General features: G+C 45.1%; 1 protein-coding gene across 4 annotated transcripts in view; it reads right to left on the bottom strand.

Moving 5' to 3' along the window:
* gpc5b (glypican 5b) overlaps positions 1–21917 on the bottom strand; it is a 688958-nt gene that overhangs the window by 247818 nt on the left and 419223 nt on the right. Inside the window, exon 9 of one of the 4 annotated variants that reach the window (XM_067995586.1) lies at positions 18873–18957. The exons of the other annotated variants lie outside the window; for them this stretch is intronic. Within the exon in view, the coding sequence (XP_067851687.1) occupies positions 18899–18957 (59 nt within the window). The 3' untranslated portion in view covers positions 18873–18898. Of the gene's footprint in view, positions 1–18872; positions 18958–21917 lie in introns of those variants that run through there. 4 annotated transcript variants of the gene reach the window in all.

The following is a 21917-nucleotide window of genomic DNA, read 5'->3' as shown; positions in this document are numbered from 1 at the left end:
GAGTGTTTGAGCGAAAAGCAAAGCTTGCTGGATAACTTGCACCTGAAAGGAATAGAATCAGCTGTTAAATGGAGTTGCTGCTATTTCCAAGGAATTTAAAGTGAGAATCGCATTGCAAATAAACAATGAGTTTCCCTCCTGGAAATCTTTTGTTTCTAAGCTATGAGGAAGAGGATGAGGAGCGAAGAGACGCTCAGAGAATCCGGCATCATCTATGTAGGTACCACGTAGGTATCCGAGTCAGAGGGTGTACAGACCAAGGAGCTGGTATATGGAATTCTCCTGAAGGTAGTATGTGAGAAGGCTCCTGAAACTCTCCGTGAGTTATGCCAACTGCTGGCACCAGACCTGCAGCCTCGTTCTACCAGGGGCACAGCCTGGTCACTACTGTAGGCAGCTTTCTCCTCATGTCCACTGATGGGAGTCGCCATTCTGACACCCATGGCACTTCACTGTGGCTGATTCCGTTGCGATATTGCTTTCAGGTGCAAACTATCCAGCAATCGCTTCAGGAAGTGGGATAAGGAACAGTGGAATAATGGGAGAGGGATGTGTGGTTATGGGGGTGGGGGTGAAGTCTCTCATATTAAAACTGTCCCGTTCATCTCTTCACTTGCCTCGTCGACATGAATGGTGTGGAGTTGAGTCATGCTTCCAGCATTATCTGCATGGGTACTTATGCCTTCACTTACTTAGGATAACCTTGGGTTATCATTAAAAGGTTTCCATCACAGTATTGTCGTTTCTGTGCCACTTGCCTCTGCTCTTTTTTCCGAGGCTTCCTATCTTGTGTTCCAAATAGCCTTGCCCTCCCTGCCTTTACCTCTGCCAACATCACCTTCATGGAATCTTAGGCCCTTGGCCACGGCAGACACTCCTCGAAGCTAGTCCAACTCTTGCCATTCTGCTCCCACTGCGCTCTTGGTCTGTGCCTGCCCCCTGAACGACCGGGTGCTTCACGGCCCTTTAAGCTGCAGCAGCCCTTTAGCTGCTGAAGCTACACCGCATTTCCCCATCTCCCTGCAGTGGAAGAACCATTCCGCAGCGGAATTCCTGCTTCGAACCTGCCCCGTACACTTAATTGGGACTAGCCCAGGAAAACGCTATCGGTTGCCGACAGGATCACTTTGGGTGGGTGGGGGGAGGGGTGTTGGGAGTCCTTCCCTGCCAATGTTTCTGGTGGATCAAAGAAAATCCAGGCCAATATAGGTGCCAGTAGACAGGAAATTTCCCATGGGTTTTACCTTGAAGTACAAGACTAATTTGTTCAGAAAACCAATTTATCAGCCGCATTATAATAGGAATTAATACAAAAACATCTGTTCAATTACAGGGGGGTCCCTATGTTCCATGGTGATAATGAAAATATACATTTAAATTTCACAATTACAGTCTACAATGATAAATTGGTAACAATTGTGATAAATTAGTTATGTTTTGACCACTTCATCATAGCGTCTCGTTTACTTACCTCTTTGTTGGAATTTATCATTTGTTTCCTTTTCCACACCCTCTTGGGCCTCTATATGTCATGCATTGGATTTTATTTTGCTACTGGGACATTCTACCAATCAAGAATTTAATAGCTGGGGATAAAAAAATGGGGAGGAAGAGACAAATGTAAGGAATATATGGTTCACCCCATGGTGCCTGTGCCGGATTGAAAGAGCAATCCAATTAGTGCCTTTCCTTGTTCTTTCCCCATAGATCCGCAAATTTTTCCTTTTCAAGATTATATCCAATTCCCCTTTGAAAGTTACTATTGAATATGCTTCCACCTCCCTTTCAGGCAGTGCATTCCAGATCATAACAACTCGCTGCGTAAAAAAAATTCTCCTCATCTCCCCTCTGGTTCTTTTGCCAATTCTCTTAAATCTGTGCCTTTGGTTACGGACCTTTCTGCCAGTGGAAACAGTTTCTCCTTATCTACTCTATCAAAATCCCTCATAATTTTGAACACCTCTATTAAATCTCCCCTTAACCTTCTCTATCGCCCAAAGTCAAAATTACCCCCTATGTGTCAGAGCTTTGGTTTGCATGGTAGTCTGGATGGTGGGAAAGATCCAAGCCCCTAATGTAAATGCATGGCCTGGTGTGGAGCAGACAGACCAGGAGAGTCCCACATTGAGCTAAGGTGGCAGAAGGAGCATTACAATTGGCACTGAGGCCAATTGGTCGTGCTCCTTCTCTGTTCCTGAGATCAGACAACCTAAACCTGTGCTGAGTTAATTGATCGCAGATAGGTTGCCAGGACCACTAAAACTGGCTGTCATTTGTGACTCAGTTGGTAGCTCTCTCGCCTCTGAGTCAGTAGGTTGTGGGTTCAAGTCCCACTCCAGACACTTGAGCCACATAAACCAGGCTAACACTCTGGTGCAGTACTGATGGAGTGTTGCATTGTCAGAGGGGCCATCTTTCGGATGAGATGTTAAACGATGCCTGTCTGCCCTCTCAGGTGGATATAAAAGATCCCATGACACTATTTGAAGAAGAGTTGGGGAGTTCTCCTGGGTATCTCTTAACCAACACCTAAAACCGATGATCTGGTCATTATCACGTTGCTGTTTGTGGGACCTTGCTGTATGTAAATTGGTTGCTGTGTTTCCTACATTACAAAGTGACTACACTTCAAAAGTGCTTCATTGGTTGTAAAGTGCCTTGGGATGTCCTAAGGTCGTAAAAAGTGATATATAAGTGCAAGTTTTTCTTTCTGTCTGGTCTCAGTACCCTAGAGGATGGTGGAGAAATATCTCCCAGGGTGACTCCTGCTGAAAGTTCAAGTGTATGGACATCATCAGGTCAAATACCCTACCAATACACCCATACAAGAACGGATGCTTGCATTGAAGGGCAATTGCATTGAAGAACTCCTGTACAAATTAGCAGCTTCATGAGAGGAGAGGTGGGAGAAAATAACACTGACAAAAAAAGAAATGCCAGAGTTAGGAGCCAATGAGGAGGAGATAACGAGAAGTAATGTCCTCCCCACTTTGCTCAATGGAGCTGCAGTCTGGTTACTTATGGGGTGATGAGGGACTATCACTCTCTGGGGGTAAAGGCATTCAGGAGTATCCCCGTTTGTGGAAACTCCCAGAAAATGGTGTAATCACCCCCTCCCTCTTTTAATGGCATTCAACTCAAAGGCCTCTAAAGAGAGAATGCCCTCTTACTTGGGGCTAAGGTACAAAAGGAAACAAAGCTGACTGCACTTACAGGGTGAGAGGCCAGAGTCCTGATGACAGGACTCTACTTCAACTGTCTTTTATAATTCAAAGGTACTCAAAGGATTGCCAACTGATTGTTAGATTGGAATTACCAAAAGCACCTCTGCTGTTAGCCTGGCTCACTTGAATAAAACAGTGAATTTCTGCGCAGTTAATCCGATCATACTCTAACTTCGGCAGATGATCCACGGAAACCCTGGAAAAGCCCCATTTCCGCCATTTTTCCAGGGTGTCCGCAGCTCTAAGACTGAAGTTACGGGGGACGAGCAGGAAAATCTCTGCAGAAATGCACCATCTTGACGTTTAATCCAAACTAATTCCAGCCGTGTAAGAGGAGCAATGGCTTGTAGAGACCCGGAGAGTTTACCAGGGAAAATGCCGGGAGATAACTGAAACAACTTAAACAGGGGAGGACAATGTGAACAAGCGCGTTGGAAGAAAGAAAGAGTGATATTTGCTGAAAATTACTAGCAGGAACACTTGACCAGTCAGTTAGCAAATGGCATCGAGCAACGAGCATGGTATTGAACCATACAGACCAGGAGGGACCCTGTTCAATTCCCGAGGCTCCTTTACATTTGGTACCTCTGTAACTTGGATGCGGGGCAGTGATGTCCATCAGCCAGTAGCCTATGTTTTCGTTGCTAACACTGGCTGTCTTATCCCAATGAAGAATTCGTTTTTGTGTGTTCTGCCATCAGATGAGAGATGCTTTTTAGCAATGTAAACATGGGGAGTCAATTAATGGTCATTGTCAGCCAGTGGATAGCACTCTTGCCTCTGAGTGAGAAGGTTGTAGGTTCAAAATCCCACTCCAGCATCTTGAGCACAAAATCTAGCCTGACACTCAGGGAAGAACTGAGGGAGTGCTGCACTGTTGGAGGTGCCATCTTTTGAATGAGACATTAATACCAAGGCCCTATCTACTCTCTCATGTGGATGTAAAAGATCCTGTGGCAGTATTGGAAGACGAGCAGGGGAGTTCTCCTCAGTGTCCTGGTCAATATTTATCCTTCAGCTAACATCACTAAAATAGACTATCTGGTCATTATCACATTGCTGTTTGTGGGATCTTGCTGTGCACAAATTGGCTGCCACGTTACCTACATTACAACAGTGACTACACGTCAAAAGTACTTCATTAGCTGTAAAGCGCTTTGGACATCCTGTGGTCATAAAAGGAGTGGTATAAATGCAAGCCTTTCTTTCTTTTACCCCTATGTCCCAAACTCCAGTTCCAACAGTTGCTTAGATCCATCTAGCAGATTTCAACAGCAGATTCCAAAGAATCTAGGAACATAGGAACAGGAGTAGGCCATTTAGCCCCTCGGAGCCTGTTCAATGAGATCATGGCTGATCTGTGACCTAACTCCATATACTCGCCTTAGCCTCATATCCCTGAAGTCTATATAAATGCAAGTCTTCATCTCCAATGATCGGTACTACAGAGAAAACAAACATAATAAGTGCTTCTGGTCTGTGCTGAGTGGCTGAGGGGAGCAGTGGAGGGAGGAGAACTGGCCTCAGTGTTCTCCCAGCTTAGCTGGGGAAATAAGTGGCCAAGGTTCCCACTCCCAATTGGTGTTTGGCCTACTGACAAGGCACTTTCAAATGATGTGATCAGCTTGAGTCAGCGCCTTCAGGAGAGGACATTGGAACAGAAGGGAAAATGACATTATTAAAGCATTTTCAAAAAGTTCCTTCTAACCCTGATGGGCCCACTCAGAGCTTTGAGTGATTCAATTAGACCGACAATGCTTGTTCACTGTGACAAATTACACTCAATTAGATGACTGCAGCTCTGCTCTCTGTGGCCCCATCTACCTGAAACCATTGCCTTTCAATGTAATCCCCATCAGCGAGGAAGCTGCGCCTGAAGTTTTTTTTGACGCCTGAGAAAGAGGGCAGTTTAATCACCCACTTCTTGACAAACTCCAGGGATACTTGCTAAATTAGCCCTTGAGGATTTATCTAAAGGAGATGCGGCATTTGAGCTCATGACGCTGAGCAGATTGGGACGTTTTAACCTGATAAATTCTTTATAGTCATTCATCAAGAAGCTGCCAAAATGGCTCAATGAGTTTGTTCAGCAAATCGCTGCACCCCACAGACCAGAAACATCCCCGAGTTCGATCCCCCAACTGTGTACTGAGTTGGCTGATCTCAGCCGGGTGGGAGTTGAGGCACTATAATCGTCCTCCGTGTCTTGGATTGGAGAGGGGGAAATTGGCCACGGCTCCTAATCCTGACCGCTCTCCAGCGCCCCCTGATGGAAGCGCTTGCGAGTGAAGTGGAGCATCGGGCTGGAATAATTCCTGAAACTGGCCATAGCCCAACACCTGTTGAAGGACCCTGTTGATAAATTAGTGAGCGATGAGCAGCGGGCATGCATTGGGCCTGTCCCCCTCAGGATTCTTCAGTGGCACCAACTCCAGGTAAGTTTAAAAAAAACATTTTTTTGTTAAAATGAACTCGTCCCGTGGAGTTATGAGGAGGAGTGCTCCCCTGACCACAGGAGTCGCGACCCCCCCATCCCCGTATCCCACTCTAATCCCCCCCCCCCCTCCCAGGACTTACCTGAGGGCTGCTGCCGGTGAGGCAGGTGGCCTAACACTGAGGAACGATTTCAATCGACCCTCGGGCCTCTTGGTTCAGGTGGGAAATCAGGCCCAGAATAATTTCTAGACCAATGTGTCAGTACATATAAAAGGTGCCCACTGGGTCAAGATAGGGTCACCAGTGCTCGAGGGACTGTTCCCTACCTACAGGCAGCACCATCAACAAAGGAAGGGAGAAAACAGATTATTTCCAGTTCCCCTACACTACAATTCACTGTATGCAGCATTTTGAGACACTTAAATGATGTGATAGGGAGCTACATAGATGGAAATATTCCTCGCCTTGTTTTTATCTCCCTCACTGTCAGATAACTAACCTGCCATTGCCTGTTGAGAGGGTCAACAGGTCAGCGAGCTCTGTCCTGTCAATCTGCCGGTATTGGCCCAAAGTTCTGGTTTTAATATACATTCAATTTTTGAATTTGAGGGTGCTTGTGGCTCACATATTTCAAAGGATCCCACCAACACCCATAATTTGTGAAGAGCATGCTTCACTACTGAGATTCAGACTGTCGTGGAATCCCATAAATTCTGCACACAGATAATTGGAATTCTATCCAAGTGACAAGTAGGAACTAGAAGAAAGCGTCTGTGCTGTTCCAAGATTTAGTAAGGTTATTTCACACATTCCAGCATTTCATGAAAGGAAGAGAGTTCATTGAGGATTTACGGTGAGTCTTCAGTTTAGATTTTGGGTGGTCGGCAGAAAAATTTTCTCTTCCCTCCAAGATCAGTCAACTTGAAAATGGAGCCAAACCATTGAAGTTGCTGCACCCTGAGCTTCAGGCTGGCACGGGCCTGATTAACTGTTGCCAATTTAAATTCCATCCTTTCAAGAGCAGAGAAACCCACTCTTTTGTACCAAACTCAGGCCCCAGCTGTACCGAGCTGGTTATAGGCTGCTGTAGCTAGCATGATTGAGCAAGCCACACCTCGCTGAGTTTTCCTCAACATCCAATGCATCCATTTTCTCCTCCTTTTCTCCTTATACTTTTTCTCTCCTGAAGGCAGTGGGTTAAATTCGGTGATCCCAGCAGGGAGTCCGGCTCAAACGGAGCAGAGGTCAGAAAATCGGCACTACAGTCTTCTAGCCTTATCAACGACCCGTACTACTATACTTTTGAGTGCGGCACCTTGATAGAGGTGCAGCATCATTGAATTGACCCCAAGTGACTCCTGCTGTGGTACAGTTCATTATAAACCACTTGGTGTCTCACCCCAAGCAGCCATGCATCCTACGTGGGCCTGTGCACTGTGTGTTATTCAACTGTGGGGCATACCAATTGCGTCCAATCCTGCCCTCTCACAGCATCGACATATAGTCACTGGATCGATAGATATTTTCCCTGCCTGTGCTAGAAGGGCACTGACAACAATTGTAGATGACCAAAACCATCTCCTCAATGTACAGTATGGGGCCCATTGACACCCAACGTCAGGGCAGCACTCCCGACTGCACCACAGCACCTCAGTTTCACAAGCAAGCGATGTTTTAGTACCAATCGTTTCAAATGATGACCAGTTTTGTGTTGTGGAGACATGCCCAGTGAGAGATGGGTGGAGACATGCCAAAGCTTAAGGCAGCAGAGAAAGGCGCTATAGAATGCAAGTCATTTCTTTCTTTTATCCTCATGTCCCAAACTCCGGTGCCAACGGTGGCTGAGGTCCATCTGGTAGATTTTAACAGCAGATTCCAAAGAATCTACACTTCTGCAATCCTCCAGGATTGAGGCTCGTGTCTGGAGTCTTGAGTTGAAATTGAGCACAAACTGAGACGGCGACTTGGCTCTCTTAAGAATAAAAAAACAAAAGACAAGTCCTTTTGACTCTCAATTTCTCCTGGTACATTTAAACTACAATTATAGAGTCAGTGTGACTCTGCAGTTAGAGTTAAATGTAAAGAACGAAATCGCACATTTCATTACCTCAGGACGTCCCAAAGCACTTTACAACCAATTAAGTACTTTTTGCACACAGCATGCTTTCACAAAAAGCAATGAGATAAATGATCAGATGATCTATTCAAATCATGTCAATTGAGGGATAAATGTTGGCCAGGACATCAGGAGAACTTACCTGCTCTCCTTCAAATAGAGCCATGGGATCTTTTATGTGCAAGGGCAGACGGGTCCTCAGTTTAACATCTCATCTGAAAGACGGCACATCTGACAGTGCAGCACTCCCTCAGCACTGCACTGGAGTGTCAGATAATGTGCTCAAGTCCTCAAGTGAGGCTTTGAACACAGGACCTTCTCACTCAGGGGTGGCAGTGCTGCCTACTGAGCCAAGGTTGACATCTATATAGCCTAAATCAAGAGTGAAGGCCTTGTCTGACGATAATGAGAATCGGAGTAAGGCTCCACTTAACTTCAGAGTCAATTTGGGCCTTAACACCCAATTTACACTGCACAAGTTTATTGATGATGTGAAGTAGAAACTGCTTTGCACCAACAGTATACAGTGGTGTTCCCCAGGGGTCAGTATTAGGAACACTGCTCTTTTTGATATACATTAATGACCTGGACTTGGGTATAGAGGACACAGATTTAAGGTGATCGGCAAAAGAGCCAGAGGCGACATGAGGAAACATTTTTTTACGCAGCGAGTTGTAATGATCTGGAATGCACTGCCTGAAAGGGTGGTGGAAGCAGATTCAATAGTAACTTTCAAAAGGGAATTGGATAAATACTTGAAGGGGAAAAATTTACAGGGCTATGGGGAAAGAGTGGGTAAATGGGACTAATTGGATAGCTCCTTCAAAGAGCTGGCACAGGCATGATGGGCAGAATGGCCTCCTCCTGTGCTGTACCATACTATGACACTATGAACACTAAACGTGCAGTGTGCACGTGCCCTCAGATGAATAGTCTGGAGCTCTTAAGTGTATCTTACGTCAGTCACCACCTAAATTATAGTACAGCTCTTAGCATTCAATTAATGTCAGAAAGACTCTACTTCATTGTGGGGTCAGTAATTCCAAACCACATGCATTTTCCATTTGATACCCTTCCATTCCCTAGCTAATTATATAGAGCCATCCAGCCACTCACTGCCTTCACTGCACTAGAACACAGTAATACATGCATTAGGAAAAGTCATTTGTCCTAATGATAGTGCAATATCATTAACCTGCACGTCAAGTGCAGCAGAAACTGTTTGAGGTCTTTCGTACCTATTAATGGAAAATGATGTGTGGTCAGGGGGCCCTCAGGGTGTTAAAGCCTTTACCACAGCACTTTATGCTCATAATACAATTTAGACACCTTCATCTCGTTTTCACAGCTACCAGTTTCACTCAGAAGTGGAATGATAGCTTCTGTGGCATCTCGCTCACTTCACACAGAAGAAAATGGATCTGTTGAATATGACAATATGTTGGCGATGAGGCTTGCTATCCCTTCATTCTGCGCAAGTAATTCCCTATTACTTGGCGGGGAGCAGTCTGACCCAGTTCAATGTCCCAAGAATATTCAACAATTTGGTGGCTAAATGAACTGTCCAAGTCCAGAGGGCCCCAGCTCGATTTCTGGTCGGGCACGGATTTAATATCGATCGCTGGGATAGCTGTTGGGGTGACCCTAGGCTTAGAGGAGTAAAAATCAAAATTAGGCAGTGATCCCCCCTGAAAAGTGCACAAGTGTGAACGTCGGTTGTGATGCTCACCATCGTTCAATAGCTTCACTGTGTAGGCTCATATACAAAGGATGGGCAGTAACAGAGGGGACTGGGTGTCTATGTAGCCATAACCCAGCAGAGAGACAGTGCATTCAGAAGGGGAGGGGAGCACATATCAAAATAAAATGAAAGGGTGCAAAGTGCAGCAGACTGTGCAAATAGGGTTGCCAACAATCCACGGACTGTCCGGGAGTCTCCAGGAATTAAAGATTAATCTCCAGGACACTGCTGCGAGCAAATCCAGAGAAACATCATAGGGGGTATTAAAAAATTGTGCGTATTTTTCAATAGAAGGATAAAAAAAAAGGCTGTTTAACTGGGCGGGGAGGTTGGAGGTGGGAGGTCATGCGATGAAACCTCCAGGAATACCGTCCGACCAGAGTTGGCGACCCTACGTGCAAATGGGTACACTATCCTCCACGGCCAATGCTCTGATTCGTGCTCCCGGCGCAGAGCACTGCATGCTGGGAGCAGCAACGCCAAAGATTAGCACTAAAAATCTTCTGAGGAAGCACCGACAATTCAAGCAGCAAGACACAGTGAGCAGTTCAGACACGACAATCTAGATAAATCAGAGATGACGAGACAAGGCAGAACGTGGCGAAGATCTATCACATGGAAGATCAAAAGCAGTATCAGTGCCAAATGCAGACAGACGGAAATGTGCTCTTTGTAGTCTTGTTTTCAGTTGGAAGTCAAACTACAAAGTCCAAGAATGATGTGCGCTTGCCTTTTTCTGTCAGTTTTAACTGCACTTACTCTTTTTACACGTTTTTGAATTTTTGCCCTCATGGAGGTGTAGGATAGTCCTGGAGTCTCCAGGAATTGATGATTAATCTCCTGGACACTGCTGCGAGCAAAGCCAGGGAGAAAAATCATAGGGGCACTTAAAAAAATATTTTTTTTTTCATTGAACACTTTCATTTATTAGTTATCAAAATATTGGAGATGGGGAAAAAGGCTGTTTGACTGGGTGGGGGCGGTTGGAGATCGGAGATGTCTCCAGAGTTGGCGACGCTATTGAGGTGAGATGTGTCAATGCCAGGAATGCAATTTTGGTCTGTTTCTTTCAGACACCCAACTGTCAAGTGTTGGGACAGTCCCAGGTCAGGTACAGTGTGGGCCAGAAGCTCTCTCCTCCCTGCCCCACCCTCGTTAGAGAGCTCCCTACTGGCACTTCATTTCTCACAACATGATGTCCTTATGACCAGTCTCAGAGAATTAACGATTAAGGGACTATTTCACGGGTGTGCGCTCCTGGCCCAGTACCCCTGGAGATGGAATCGCATGTGGGGGATTACGGGGTCCCCGATTTGGATCTCACATGATTCCCCTTGCAATTATTCTAACGGACGGAAATCTGAGTGGCTGCAAATTGGACTTGCTGACCTTCGATCTCAATTTCCTGTTCTTCCACTGCATGGAGCTCTACGATCAGGAGCATAAGCTCATAAAATTAATTCTTTTGGCATCTACTTATGGGCACTTTCTGTCCACTAAGAATCAGACTGAGACTGCCCAAATATTTAGGAGTTGGACAGCCAAGAGAGATCCTGGATTAGATTCCAACAGAGGCCATAGAGATGAAAGTATTCTAATTTCTAACCCAATGTGCCATCCAAATCCCGAATGGACCAATTTTAACACTGCAATCTCCCTGTGCACCTAGCCAGTTTCTCTTTCTCATGCCTACAATCAGTGTTGTTGTGATAACAGTCTAAATTGCAGATGTCAACTTCCTCCAATTTCCCATTAACTGGCACACAATCTTCAGCTCCTGAAAGTGTGCAACTGGTTGGGACACAGTTGGCTGCAGAAACCCGAACTAGTAACTTTATAAAGAGTTGATTGTACTTAAGCCACATCTCAATCTGCATCCTGGGAACACAGGAGCTGCTGTAACTGCACCTTAGTATTCCATATCAATCCAAAATGACTTTTTGAAACACCAGTCGGGAAGGTTCACGCATCCTGTCTCCTAACACTAACCTTAACCCTAACCCTTCTCCTGCCCGTAACATGGAAAATCTATCACCACTTACTGGACCTTAGTTACTGAAGTACATATTAGTCCATAGAGAACTGCTGCCTTTCTTTGATCTCAGAAAATACCAGATTTAATTTGTTGAAGTTTTCAATGTCACAGTTGCCTCAAGCTACTCTTTGTTATGTCACTTGATATACACCAACAATAACAAAACATGATTCCACAGACATCGTTCTCTGCTACCTTGGCAATGAGCAACATTTTTGGTCTGGCTTTCATTGCTTCCACATAAATACTCTTAGGCTTTTCATACCTCAGACACATTTATTTTTCCTTATTTTGTCCCCTCCTTTCCTGATAGCACAGGCTCTGGTTCTAGAGTGCATGATTCAAGTGTCACTGGCAGGCCTCCGGCACCTTGCCCGTAGGGGCTGACCATTCCTTATGTGTGAGCCCAGACAGTCAGTGTCGGGGCTATTCAACCACAAAAGGCATCACAGTGGGCACCAGTCGTGTGCTCACTTGACATTCGCACACTTGCCTTCCCACAAGTGGTCGTTGGATCACGAGTAGAAACCCTGGCTGTTTTTTTTTCTCTTCCCTAGCCTAGGAACAGAGATTTAATGCAGCACCACACAGCCCATTACTCACTGAGCCATAATCAGGAACCAAACTCTGAGCGGTGGCTCAGTTGGTGGCTGTCTTGTTTGAGTCATAAAGGTTGTGAGTTTAAGTCCCACTCCAGGGGCTTGGAACATATAATCCAGGCTGACACTCTTGTGCAGAGCTGAGGGATTGTGCATGACTGCCATCCCAAAGTGCTTTATAGCAAACGAAGGGTGGTAATGTAGGGCATTATGGCAGCCAATTTGTGCACAGCAAGCTCCCACAAACAACAATAAAATAATCTGTTTTAGTGATAAATATCGGCCAGAACACCGAGGAGAACTGCCCTGCTCTTCTTCGAATGGCACCGTGGGATCTTTTGCGTTCACCTGAGAGGGCAGACGGAATCTCGGTTTAACGTCTCATCCAAAAGACGGCACCTCAGACAGTGCGGCACTCCCTCAGTACGGCACTGGGAGTGTCAGCCTAGATTACATGCTCAAATCCAGAGTGGGGCTTGAACTCACAACCTTCGGTCCACGCTGTACCTCAAACATAACCTGAATTTCTCCTGCTCTTATTCTTCATCTCGGTTTCGGGCCGGGGGGGGGGTGTGGAAAGTGAATTCTGGAGTCTGTGATCTTCCGGAAAATTCTGTTACGAGCTATCGGACTTGAGGGCGAAATGAAGAGTGCCGTATCTGAGGGGCAGAAAGCCTTTTCAACCCTGAGATGACAGTGGGTGCTCATACGGTACAGACACAAAGTCACACAGCTCTGGGCTTAGGAGGTAAGGACACACCACTGACTGTTGCGTCTTCTTTGAAAATATAGTTGACAAATGGGGAAGATAAAGCTCGAATGGAGGAAGTTAATAGTCTTATCTGGAGATGGGCATGGCTACGCCTGTGCACTCAGTAACTATCTGAAAATAATTAATTCTCGCAGCTGTTTTGAACCAAACACTGGATAAATGGGATATGTACATAAGGGCAAAATTGAAGATGTGATTCATCTGAAATGAATGAACGCAGGTTGGCCAACATCAAAACCCAAAAAGTAAGGCACTTTTAAATGTAACTGGGCGGATTACCCTCTTTGTTGAGACTGGGGAATGTTTAATTCTCAGGTGTCGGGGTGGAGAGCTGCCCTAGGATTTCCTGGGTCTTTGCAAGTTGTGTGACAAGGCCTGCTCCTGGTGTATGCCTAGTGTTGCAATGGTAATCAGGCCAGGGTGGGAGGGACATCCCCGGGCTCCCGCCTCAATCTCCCTCATGGGAGGGTTTGCCGGCCGAGGGTCATCTGCAGAGACATGGTAGTAGGGTTAGGACTTTGCTGGAGTCCTGAAGCAGCCCGAAGAAGGAAGAGGAGCCCAGGATATGTGTTAGGAAGGTACTCCCCCACCCACCTTCCCTCCCCACAGCTCCTCAAGACGTTCTGGCTGCTGCTCGCAGGCTGAGAGCTATGCTCCTGCTCCCTGCCCTCATTCCAGTGCTAGGCCCAGGGGAGCCTGCTTCTGGAGTGCACCCGGGCCTGGAGATCTGAGCGCCTCCCCCTCCTCTGACAGGTACAGAGCACCGCAGGGACACTGAGCCTGTCGTGTACCCAGTAGGGGGGGGGGGGAGGGAGAAAGGGGCTATCTACCCTAATATCTAAGGGCTGGTTTTATTGATATGCGGTCCCAGCACTAACCCTTGCATCAGGAAGTCACAGGTGCACCTAATCAACAAGATATACTCCCAATGGCCGTGGTGTCCCATCGGGAGCGAATTTTAATGAGGCAGCCCTATAGTGTTTTCTGATAGGAACGTCGGGATATTGGGAACAGGAGGAGACCCTAACCCTAACCCTAACCTGAACCCTCGAGCCCCCTCCGCCATTCAATTAGATTGTAGCTGATCTATACCTCAACTCCAAAGGCCCACCTTTGCTGTACATCCCTTGATACCCTTACCTAACAAAAATAATTGGGCATTGGGTGGCCAACCCTCCAGGATTGTCCAGGAATTACAAATTAATCCCCTGAACACTGCTGTGAGCAACCCAGGAGAAAAATCATAGGGAGGTTAAAAAAAATGTTGTTTTTATGTTCATTTTCTTTGAACACTTTTGTTTATTAGTTATGAAAATATTGGAGATGGGGAGAAAAGGCTGTTTGACCGGGTGGGGCAGTTGGAGGTGGGAGGTCATGTGATGAAACCTCCAGGAATATGACCAACCAAAATTGGCAACCTGAGATTGTCAGGGTCAAAGACCAGTGCAGTAGATTGGAAAGAGATTGTCCGAGTGAGGGGGGTGGGGGAAGGAAAGAGGCAAGGGGGTCTCACTGGAGGCCCCAATCAGTTCGCATAGTGTGTTAACCTGACAGAACAGACTTAGATGCCTGTTTAAAACACACACAGTGCAGCCTGGTTATTAGAAAGGGTTTGGAAATCGAAGAGTTAACTTAATTATTTTTAAAATGCACAAAGACATTTCTGAGGCAAGCAAAGACATTGCAGCCATGTCAGAACAAGTCCCTTTGGGCCTAGCTACTGACAAAGCCTGTTTCCTCAAGGCCAATCTGCAACAGCTTCATCCATCATTGCCTTGCTTGGTTCCCTGTGCCATTGTTAAACACAGTAGAACCAGTTTTACAAGAGACGCTGTACAAACACTGTGTGCCTGAAAGCACCCTGACTTCACAGAAAACAGGAGTCAACAAGCATCAACAATCTGACCAAACCGTTGCAAGGAGCAGTCCGTCATTTTAAAAACAATCTGTTCAAAAAGGGATTATAATGTATTAAGTGCAAGTCAGAGGAGGCAGTGATCAAACTGGACAGTGCTCTGGTCAGACTGCACCTTGAGTGCTGTGTCTAGGGTTGCCAACCCTGGTTGGGCGTATTCCTGGCAGTTTCATCACATGACATCCTGCCTCCAACCGCCCCACCCAGTCAAACAGCCTGTTTTCCCCATCTCCAATATTTTTTATAATTAATGAATCAAAGTCTTCAAAGAAAATGAAAGAAAACGGGCATTTTTTTCCCCACGACCCGATGACTGATTTGGTTTACTGGCAGCAGTGTCCAGGAGATTTAATCTTTCATTCCTGGAGACTACGGGACAATCCTGGAGGGTTGGCAACCCTAACTATGTCCAGTTCTGGTGGCCAAGAAATGAGACATTTAAGCACTGGAGGCAGTGCAGAGAAGGATGACGAGATTGGTGCCCAGTGTCAGAGGCCTGAGTTACAGGGGGACACTGGAGAAACCTGTGCTTCTGACCTGGGAAAGGAGGCGCCTGAAAGGTGATCTTATAAAAAGGTGCATAATATTGTTACGGTCATAGAAAAAAATTAACCCATAATATTCCTTTAAATTAAAGTTGGGAGTATAACTAGGGGACGCAGGCTAAAGTGGAAAAGATCAATTGAGGACAGGTGTAAGAAAATTCCTTTTCACACAAGTGGGTCGATGTTGACTTTGTGCGATAGTCTAAAACGTGAGATAGTGAATCAGCATCCCCTTTTACCGAACGTAAATAAAAATCGGGAGTGACGGAAAATGGGCTGCCGATTCGCTCTCACATGTTTCTCACTATCGCACAAAGTCAGCATCGACCTCAAAGAGTGATCAACATGTAGAATAAACTTCCAGATAGAGGCACAGACCTTGGGATCACTTGAGAAACGATTGGATGCTAAAAGGGGAAGATGTTAGCTCTCTCTGGATGGATGAATTAAGATGGGCCAAATGGTAATGATCTGATAAACATGATTTCCCATTTTTTTTTCTTTCCATCAGAAGTATTTTCCCCTCCAGTACCAAAGCTGATGTATTGCTGGGTCAGGTCCTACTGGCCCCAGACACCTCCCAGGACATTGCCCAAGTGGCCATTCTTCATGTACGAGGCTAGGCAGTGACTATCACCTGACTATTTGTCCGTGAAGGAGCATCGCTGTCCAGCTCATCCTAAGGGAAGCCACCGCTGCTCCCCCTCTCAGGCCTCAGGTACAAATAGCAGTCGGGCCCTGACGATGGGTGTCCTTGCTGCCTGCAACTTAAAATTGTAGTCGGCTAGATTGGGGCGGGAACGGAGTGGATGAGTCCACTGCTCCATTTTAACTGCCTCACCCCCCCCCCCACCCAGTGGGGGGAGTTAAGATCAATTCCAATGTTTCAGCGTGTTTACCCACCCATTCAACACTGAGGGGTATCGCTGTAGGGGCAATGGATGTTAAAGGAGCCGCTCGCAATGAAATAATGCGGAAATGAAGTTTTATTAAAAACGTTAGTTGGTGGAGTTCTTACTATTGTCACAAATCCCTTTCCTAGGTGTTAAGTGAAATAAAATTGATGTGTGCATTAAGAATGAAATGACACAGAATTACATAGAAATTACTAACACGGACACAGGCCATTCGACCCCATCAGTCCGTGTTGGTGTTTACCCCCCACACGAGCAGTCGTCCCAATCCCATGTGCCTGCTCTGTTCCCATATCCCTTTATCCCCCCATTTCCATCAAACACCTATCTGACCTTTTCTTAAATGTCGACATAGTGACTGAAGCAGAGACAAACTCTGGTGCTGCGTTCCACAACCTCACAATCCTCTGTGTAAAAAAAAGGTTCTCCTGCTCTCTGTCCTGAATCTCTTATAACTTAAGATGTCCGAAATCTTATATCTATGTCCCCTCAACCTAGATCCCTCAATCACAAGAAACAGTCTGGGGTGGATTTTTGACTTTTGCGAGGCTGACCTGGGGATTCTGTTTGCCTCACTATTGAGAAAGAATCTCTTTGATCTTCAGGGGAGAGCCAGAAGAATTGCATAGGACTCATTCCAGTGGCTGGTTTTGTCTACCTATTTCCACACTGAGGCAGTGAATGGAGTCCCATGAGGCCAAATGTTGATAGAGACCAGAAGCTTAGTTCAAAGGTCAGTGCAATGGGTTCTATAGATGTACTGCTTTGAAATAGTTTACATAGTAAGTTAAGTATCGCGCTGCTAGTTTCTAGAATCTCAGTTGTCTGTTCGAGAGAGCAAGTGAAGGTAGCCTATCAAAGGTGTGGCAGGTTGAAATATATATTCCACTAAGGCAGAGTACAGCAATTAGGGTTCTCTGTTTGATCACTGGGTCTTGCTACTGTTACCTAGCTATTCAGGTCATAGGAGAAGTGAGGTCCACTTATGGGAGCAGTCACTGGCCCTGAAACCAGGCAGTAAATACCCTAATAAATAAAAGGAACCATGGAGGGAAGGATGATACGTAGGCTGCAGAGCTAAAAAACTCACAGACAACAACCACCTTAAATAAAAGAGATCATAAAGATCAAACCTGCATTGAAGTTGAAGGACCATGTTTAGATATAAACACAGCAATTTAATTAGCATTAATCAACGTTTAAACAAGAGGCTTTGTAAAATCTGGTTTACAGGAAATTAATAATTACTGGAGGAGTCTAAAATGGCTGCCTGAACGAGGGTTTGTAGGTTAACGGAGATCATTTTAAGACAAATATTAACTCATTTATCATGTTTTTTTTTCCTTTTATTTGAAAAGGAGGTGTAACATTATTTGCATAACATAAAGGTTTGAGCAGACATTCACCTGGGATCATTACGCTTTGTGTTGCGGCAGAAGTTCAAGAGGTCACCGTGGCTCTTAGTTAAGGACACAACTGGATTGAGCCAGTTTTCAGACATTAGCCTAGATATTGCGGTGCTGTTGTTACTACCCCTTGAATGGCTATTGCCAGGGGGTTTCAGACTAAATGACATGGAAGTGGGCTATTTACAACCAATTTTCCTATTCACACAACCTCGGGTGTAGATTTGTGAACACACCTCAAGAAATACATGAGTGGCGGGAAAAGAAAATTATGTGTGAGTCAAATTTAAGGAGTAGGGAACCATTAAAGAGAAATGTCACAAAATTCTTGAAATCATCTCAAACGGGCAGGTGCTTTATTTTAATAGTCATTTGGGTCAGGGGAGGGGATTGGCCCTGCATGCCGTTTCCCTCAGTTTTGGTGCATGTTTGATGTAAAGAGTGCCCATTTGAATTGGGCATGCAGGGTTGCATGCAGTGGTAAAAAGTATCATGGAGGCCATGGAAGTGTAAGGGTTATTTTAGCAATTTCGTAACTGCTTTACTACATTTCACCTTGTTTTTTTTTACCCCTGAAGGCACTTAGGTGACAGCTGTGGCTCAGTTGGCAGCACTCTTACCTCTAAAGGGCAGAAGTGGTTGCAGATTCAAGACTTGAGAACAAACTCTAGGCTGACACTCCCAGTGCAGTACTGAGGGAGTGCTGCACAGTTGGAGATTGTTGTCGCTCAGATGAGCTGTTAAATCTGAGGCTGTGTTTGCCTTCTCAGGTGGATATAAAAGATCCCATAGCACTATTTGATAGAAGAGTGGGGGAGTTCTCCCCAGTATCCTGGATAATGTTAAACTATCATCACTAAAACAGATTATCTCATTGCTGTTTGTGGGAGCTTGCTGTGTGCAATATTGGCTGCTGCATTTCCCACATTATAACAGTGACTATACTTCATTGGCTGTAAAGTGCTTTGGGTTGTCCTGAGTTTGTGAAAGGCACTATTTAAATACCAGTCCTTTCTTTCTTGCATTTACCCATTAAGTCAATGGGGAGCCACTTTTAAAGAGAGAGACAGTCTCCCAATCTGGCCTGCTTTTAAAAAGAATTTCACCAACGTGAAAACATTTAAAAATTAAATATTTGCAGATAGTTACAGTAAGATTGAGTATCATTTTATTTATTTTTATTTCAGTGAGTTTTTTATAAATAGCAAGTGTTCACGACATCAGAGGGAACTGGGCTGGAGGAACTGATGAGCCCTAGAGTACAAAGACACTAATTAGCATACTCAGATTAATGGATGTATCCCTGCTGATACGAACTCCATTCCTTCATTCATTTATCAAACTCTTTTATGGAAAACAGCCAGCGATTTTATTTTACCAGCAACATAAAATCTGCTAGTCTCTGGTCAATGCTATGTTAATCTGGACTGTCCAGGGGTAAATTTAGACAGTATATTTCACACACACGGCAGCCATGAGTTCGTACTTTGAACACACTATCAGCTTCCACCCAATCAGTGTTTTTACACTACAGTTAGAATTATAGAATTTTGCAGCACAGAAGGAGGTCTTTCATCTCATTGTCTCTGTGCACAAGCTCTCCACTGCATAAAAACATTCTCCTAATCTCTCCCTTTGTTCTTTTGGTGATTATCTTGAATTTATGCCCTCTAGTTACTGACCCACTGACCACTGGAAACAAATTTTTCCAATTTACTTAATCAAAAAGCTCCCATCGTTTTGAACATCTCAGAGATGTCCTTTTTACTCTCTCTCTTGCAATGAAAAGAGCCCCAATTTCTCCCATCCCTCCTCATAGTGAAAGCCTCTGATCCTGGTATCATGTTTGTGAATCTCCGTGGCACCTCTCCAATGCCCTTGACATCCTTCCTGAAGTAGGGAGCCCAAAACTGGGCACAATGGTGGGGACTATCCATTTTAGTGCCACAGGTGGGGAGCGCACATTGGGAAATCATGAGCTGTGGGTGCAGAATTCCCCATATGTGCTCCCAGCGTATGCCAGAAGCACTAAAATAGAAAATCTGGGCCAGTGTTCCAACTCCAGGCCCAAGTTCTGCCGACAGTGAAGGCTACAGCTTTGGTGGCAGTGTTGTACGGCAATTGAGGTGGTCCGGCTGCCTCTAGAGGCTTTGGAGACCCACCAAAAGAGATCCTTTTTACCAGCACATCTGGAGGCGAAGGCCTTTTCTGACTGCTGGTTTAACCCCCTTGAATAGGTTTCCCTGCCATGGCCTGTATGGGCCTTTCTCCGCCATTGACACAATTAAAAAAATTGTTGCAGTAACCAAAATATTTTCCCTGTGCCTCTCTGCCCCTCCCATCCCGCCCACCCAATCAACAGCCAACACAGCAGCATCGATCCTCGTTTCCACGTGTGTACTTGCCTTTGGCTGGAAAATACTAGTTTGGGTTTCCTTTACTCTTCACTGTAGAACCTTTTGGCACCCATGTCTGAGGTTACTCTCGTAGATGAGCCCCAGCTCCCTATGTCCCAGCCTGTCTTTTCACTTGCCCAGATATCGAGGTAAATTCACAGTATGCCCAGGGACCAAACAGTTCCTTTCAGCCACTAGTTTTATCCCGTGTCCTCACATGATTCCCCTTGACTTCAGAAAGTGGTGCACACCACCATGCTGGACGCTGACTTAGGCTTTAGTTGCCAAACAAATTTATCAAACTGTAATAGAACATACAATGGGCCAGAATTTGCTCGCAAAATAATGGTGAGTTTAGTGCACACACCGCTATTAGTGTGTAAAAAACCCCAGCAATTTGGGGCGAGGCAGAGATACGCCCTGAGTTATGAATTGCCACAAATTGCTGGACCATTTGCACCACTCCGCCATTAGCCTCACGAAAACGGGAGCTCGCCCTCAACCTCCCCGTGAGTTTCAAGAAATCGCTGGACTAGCTTGCGAAAATATGAATTAAACTCCCCGCAGAATGTTAGGGCTGGTATTTCACGACGTAAGGATCTTTATAATGACGAGATTTATGTTCCTGCAATACCACTCAACCTCTCTGGCCCAGAAAGGGAGCAATTGAAACCATGGCGTCTCACTCCTGCAGGTAGTAAATTGTTACTAGAGGTTTTTTAAATTTAAAATTTTAATTTTTTTTTATTACTTTTCCTTTCTGTCTCTTTTTTCTCCCAATATTAATTCAATCTTTCTTTCCCTCTCTATTTCTCTTTCTATATCTAATTTGATTCTAATTCTATTTCTTTCTCTGTCGGTCCTCTGTTTCTTTCTCTACCTTTAAATCTCACAGGTTAAGGAAGTAGACTGTTGGTCTCATCGTTCACCAAGGACCCAGATACCCCGTTGACTTTGTTATCAGCTCGCACTTCCAGCAATTTGTGCCACAAAAATTTTTCGAGCTGAAGGTTGAGGAAAAAAATCCAACTCAGGGGGCATGTCACGAGATGCCCCACTCCAGCAAATTCTGGCCCAACAACACAAAATATATATTTTTACAGCAGTTAAGCTTAGCTAACTCTTTGTGCAGAAATTGCAAGTATGATATAAATAAAGTTCTTTTCTTTTCCTCACTGTCTACAGAAGCTATCCGGCTTGACTCTCTCTCTTCAAAGATTTGACAGTCAGACTCCCCGATTTGAATACGACAGGTTTATAAATACTTTGAAAGAGAGGCCCCTGGACCGAACAGATTAAAACCAACTAAAAATAACTGTTAAATTTTTTAAAATGCCGATCAAACACATGCTACAAGATGTTTGTATTTGAATTGAATGGCTTGGCCCCACTGCCTTAGACAAAGCAACTAATTCTATAGTGAAGCTGGTTTTTAACCCCTCATCCACCGTGATATAATTAAGAAGCCAACAGTAGGTTACATCGTAGACAAAAAATGTTTCATTTTGAGCATATCCCTTCAGCTGGCTCTGTTCATACATTTCCTGTGGTAATTAGAATGGGAGAAATGGAAGAAACAGTCTGGGATTCATGTAACAGTGCAATACCTTGTAAATGAGGACAGAAACAATGATTCGTAGTGTTGTGCTGGTGGGACAAATGCTATTCACAGCTGAGACAAGGAAGTGTTTGACATTGGTTTGCCAACACAAAAGAGACCTTCAATCAACATGTCAGCCATTCAGGTAGTGAATGTATTCAGTGAAAAGAACCCTCCCCCTCCCTTTCCCCAGGTAGGTTGCTCATTAAGTGGTTGAG

Source organism: Heptranchias perlo, chromosome 13 (genome assembly GCF_035084215.1).
Source record: "Heptranchias perlo isolate sHepPer1 chromosome 13, sHepPer1.hap1, whole genome shotgun sequence".
Taxonomy (NCBI): domain Eukaryota; kingdom Metazoa; phylum Chordata; class Chondrichthyes; order Hexanchiformes; family Hexanchidae; genus Heptranchias; species Heptranchias perlo.
This window is presented reverse-complemented; position numbering and strand designations above follow the sequence as displayed.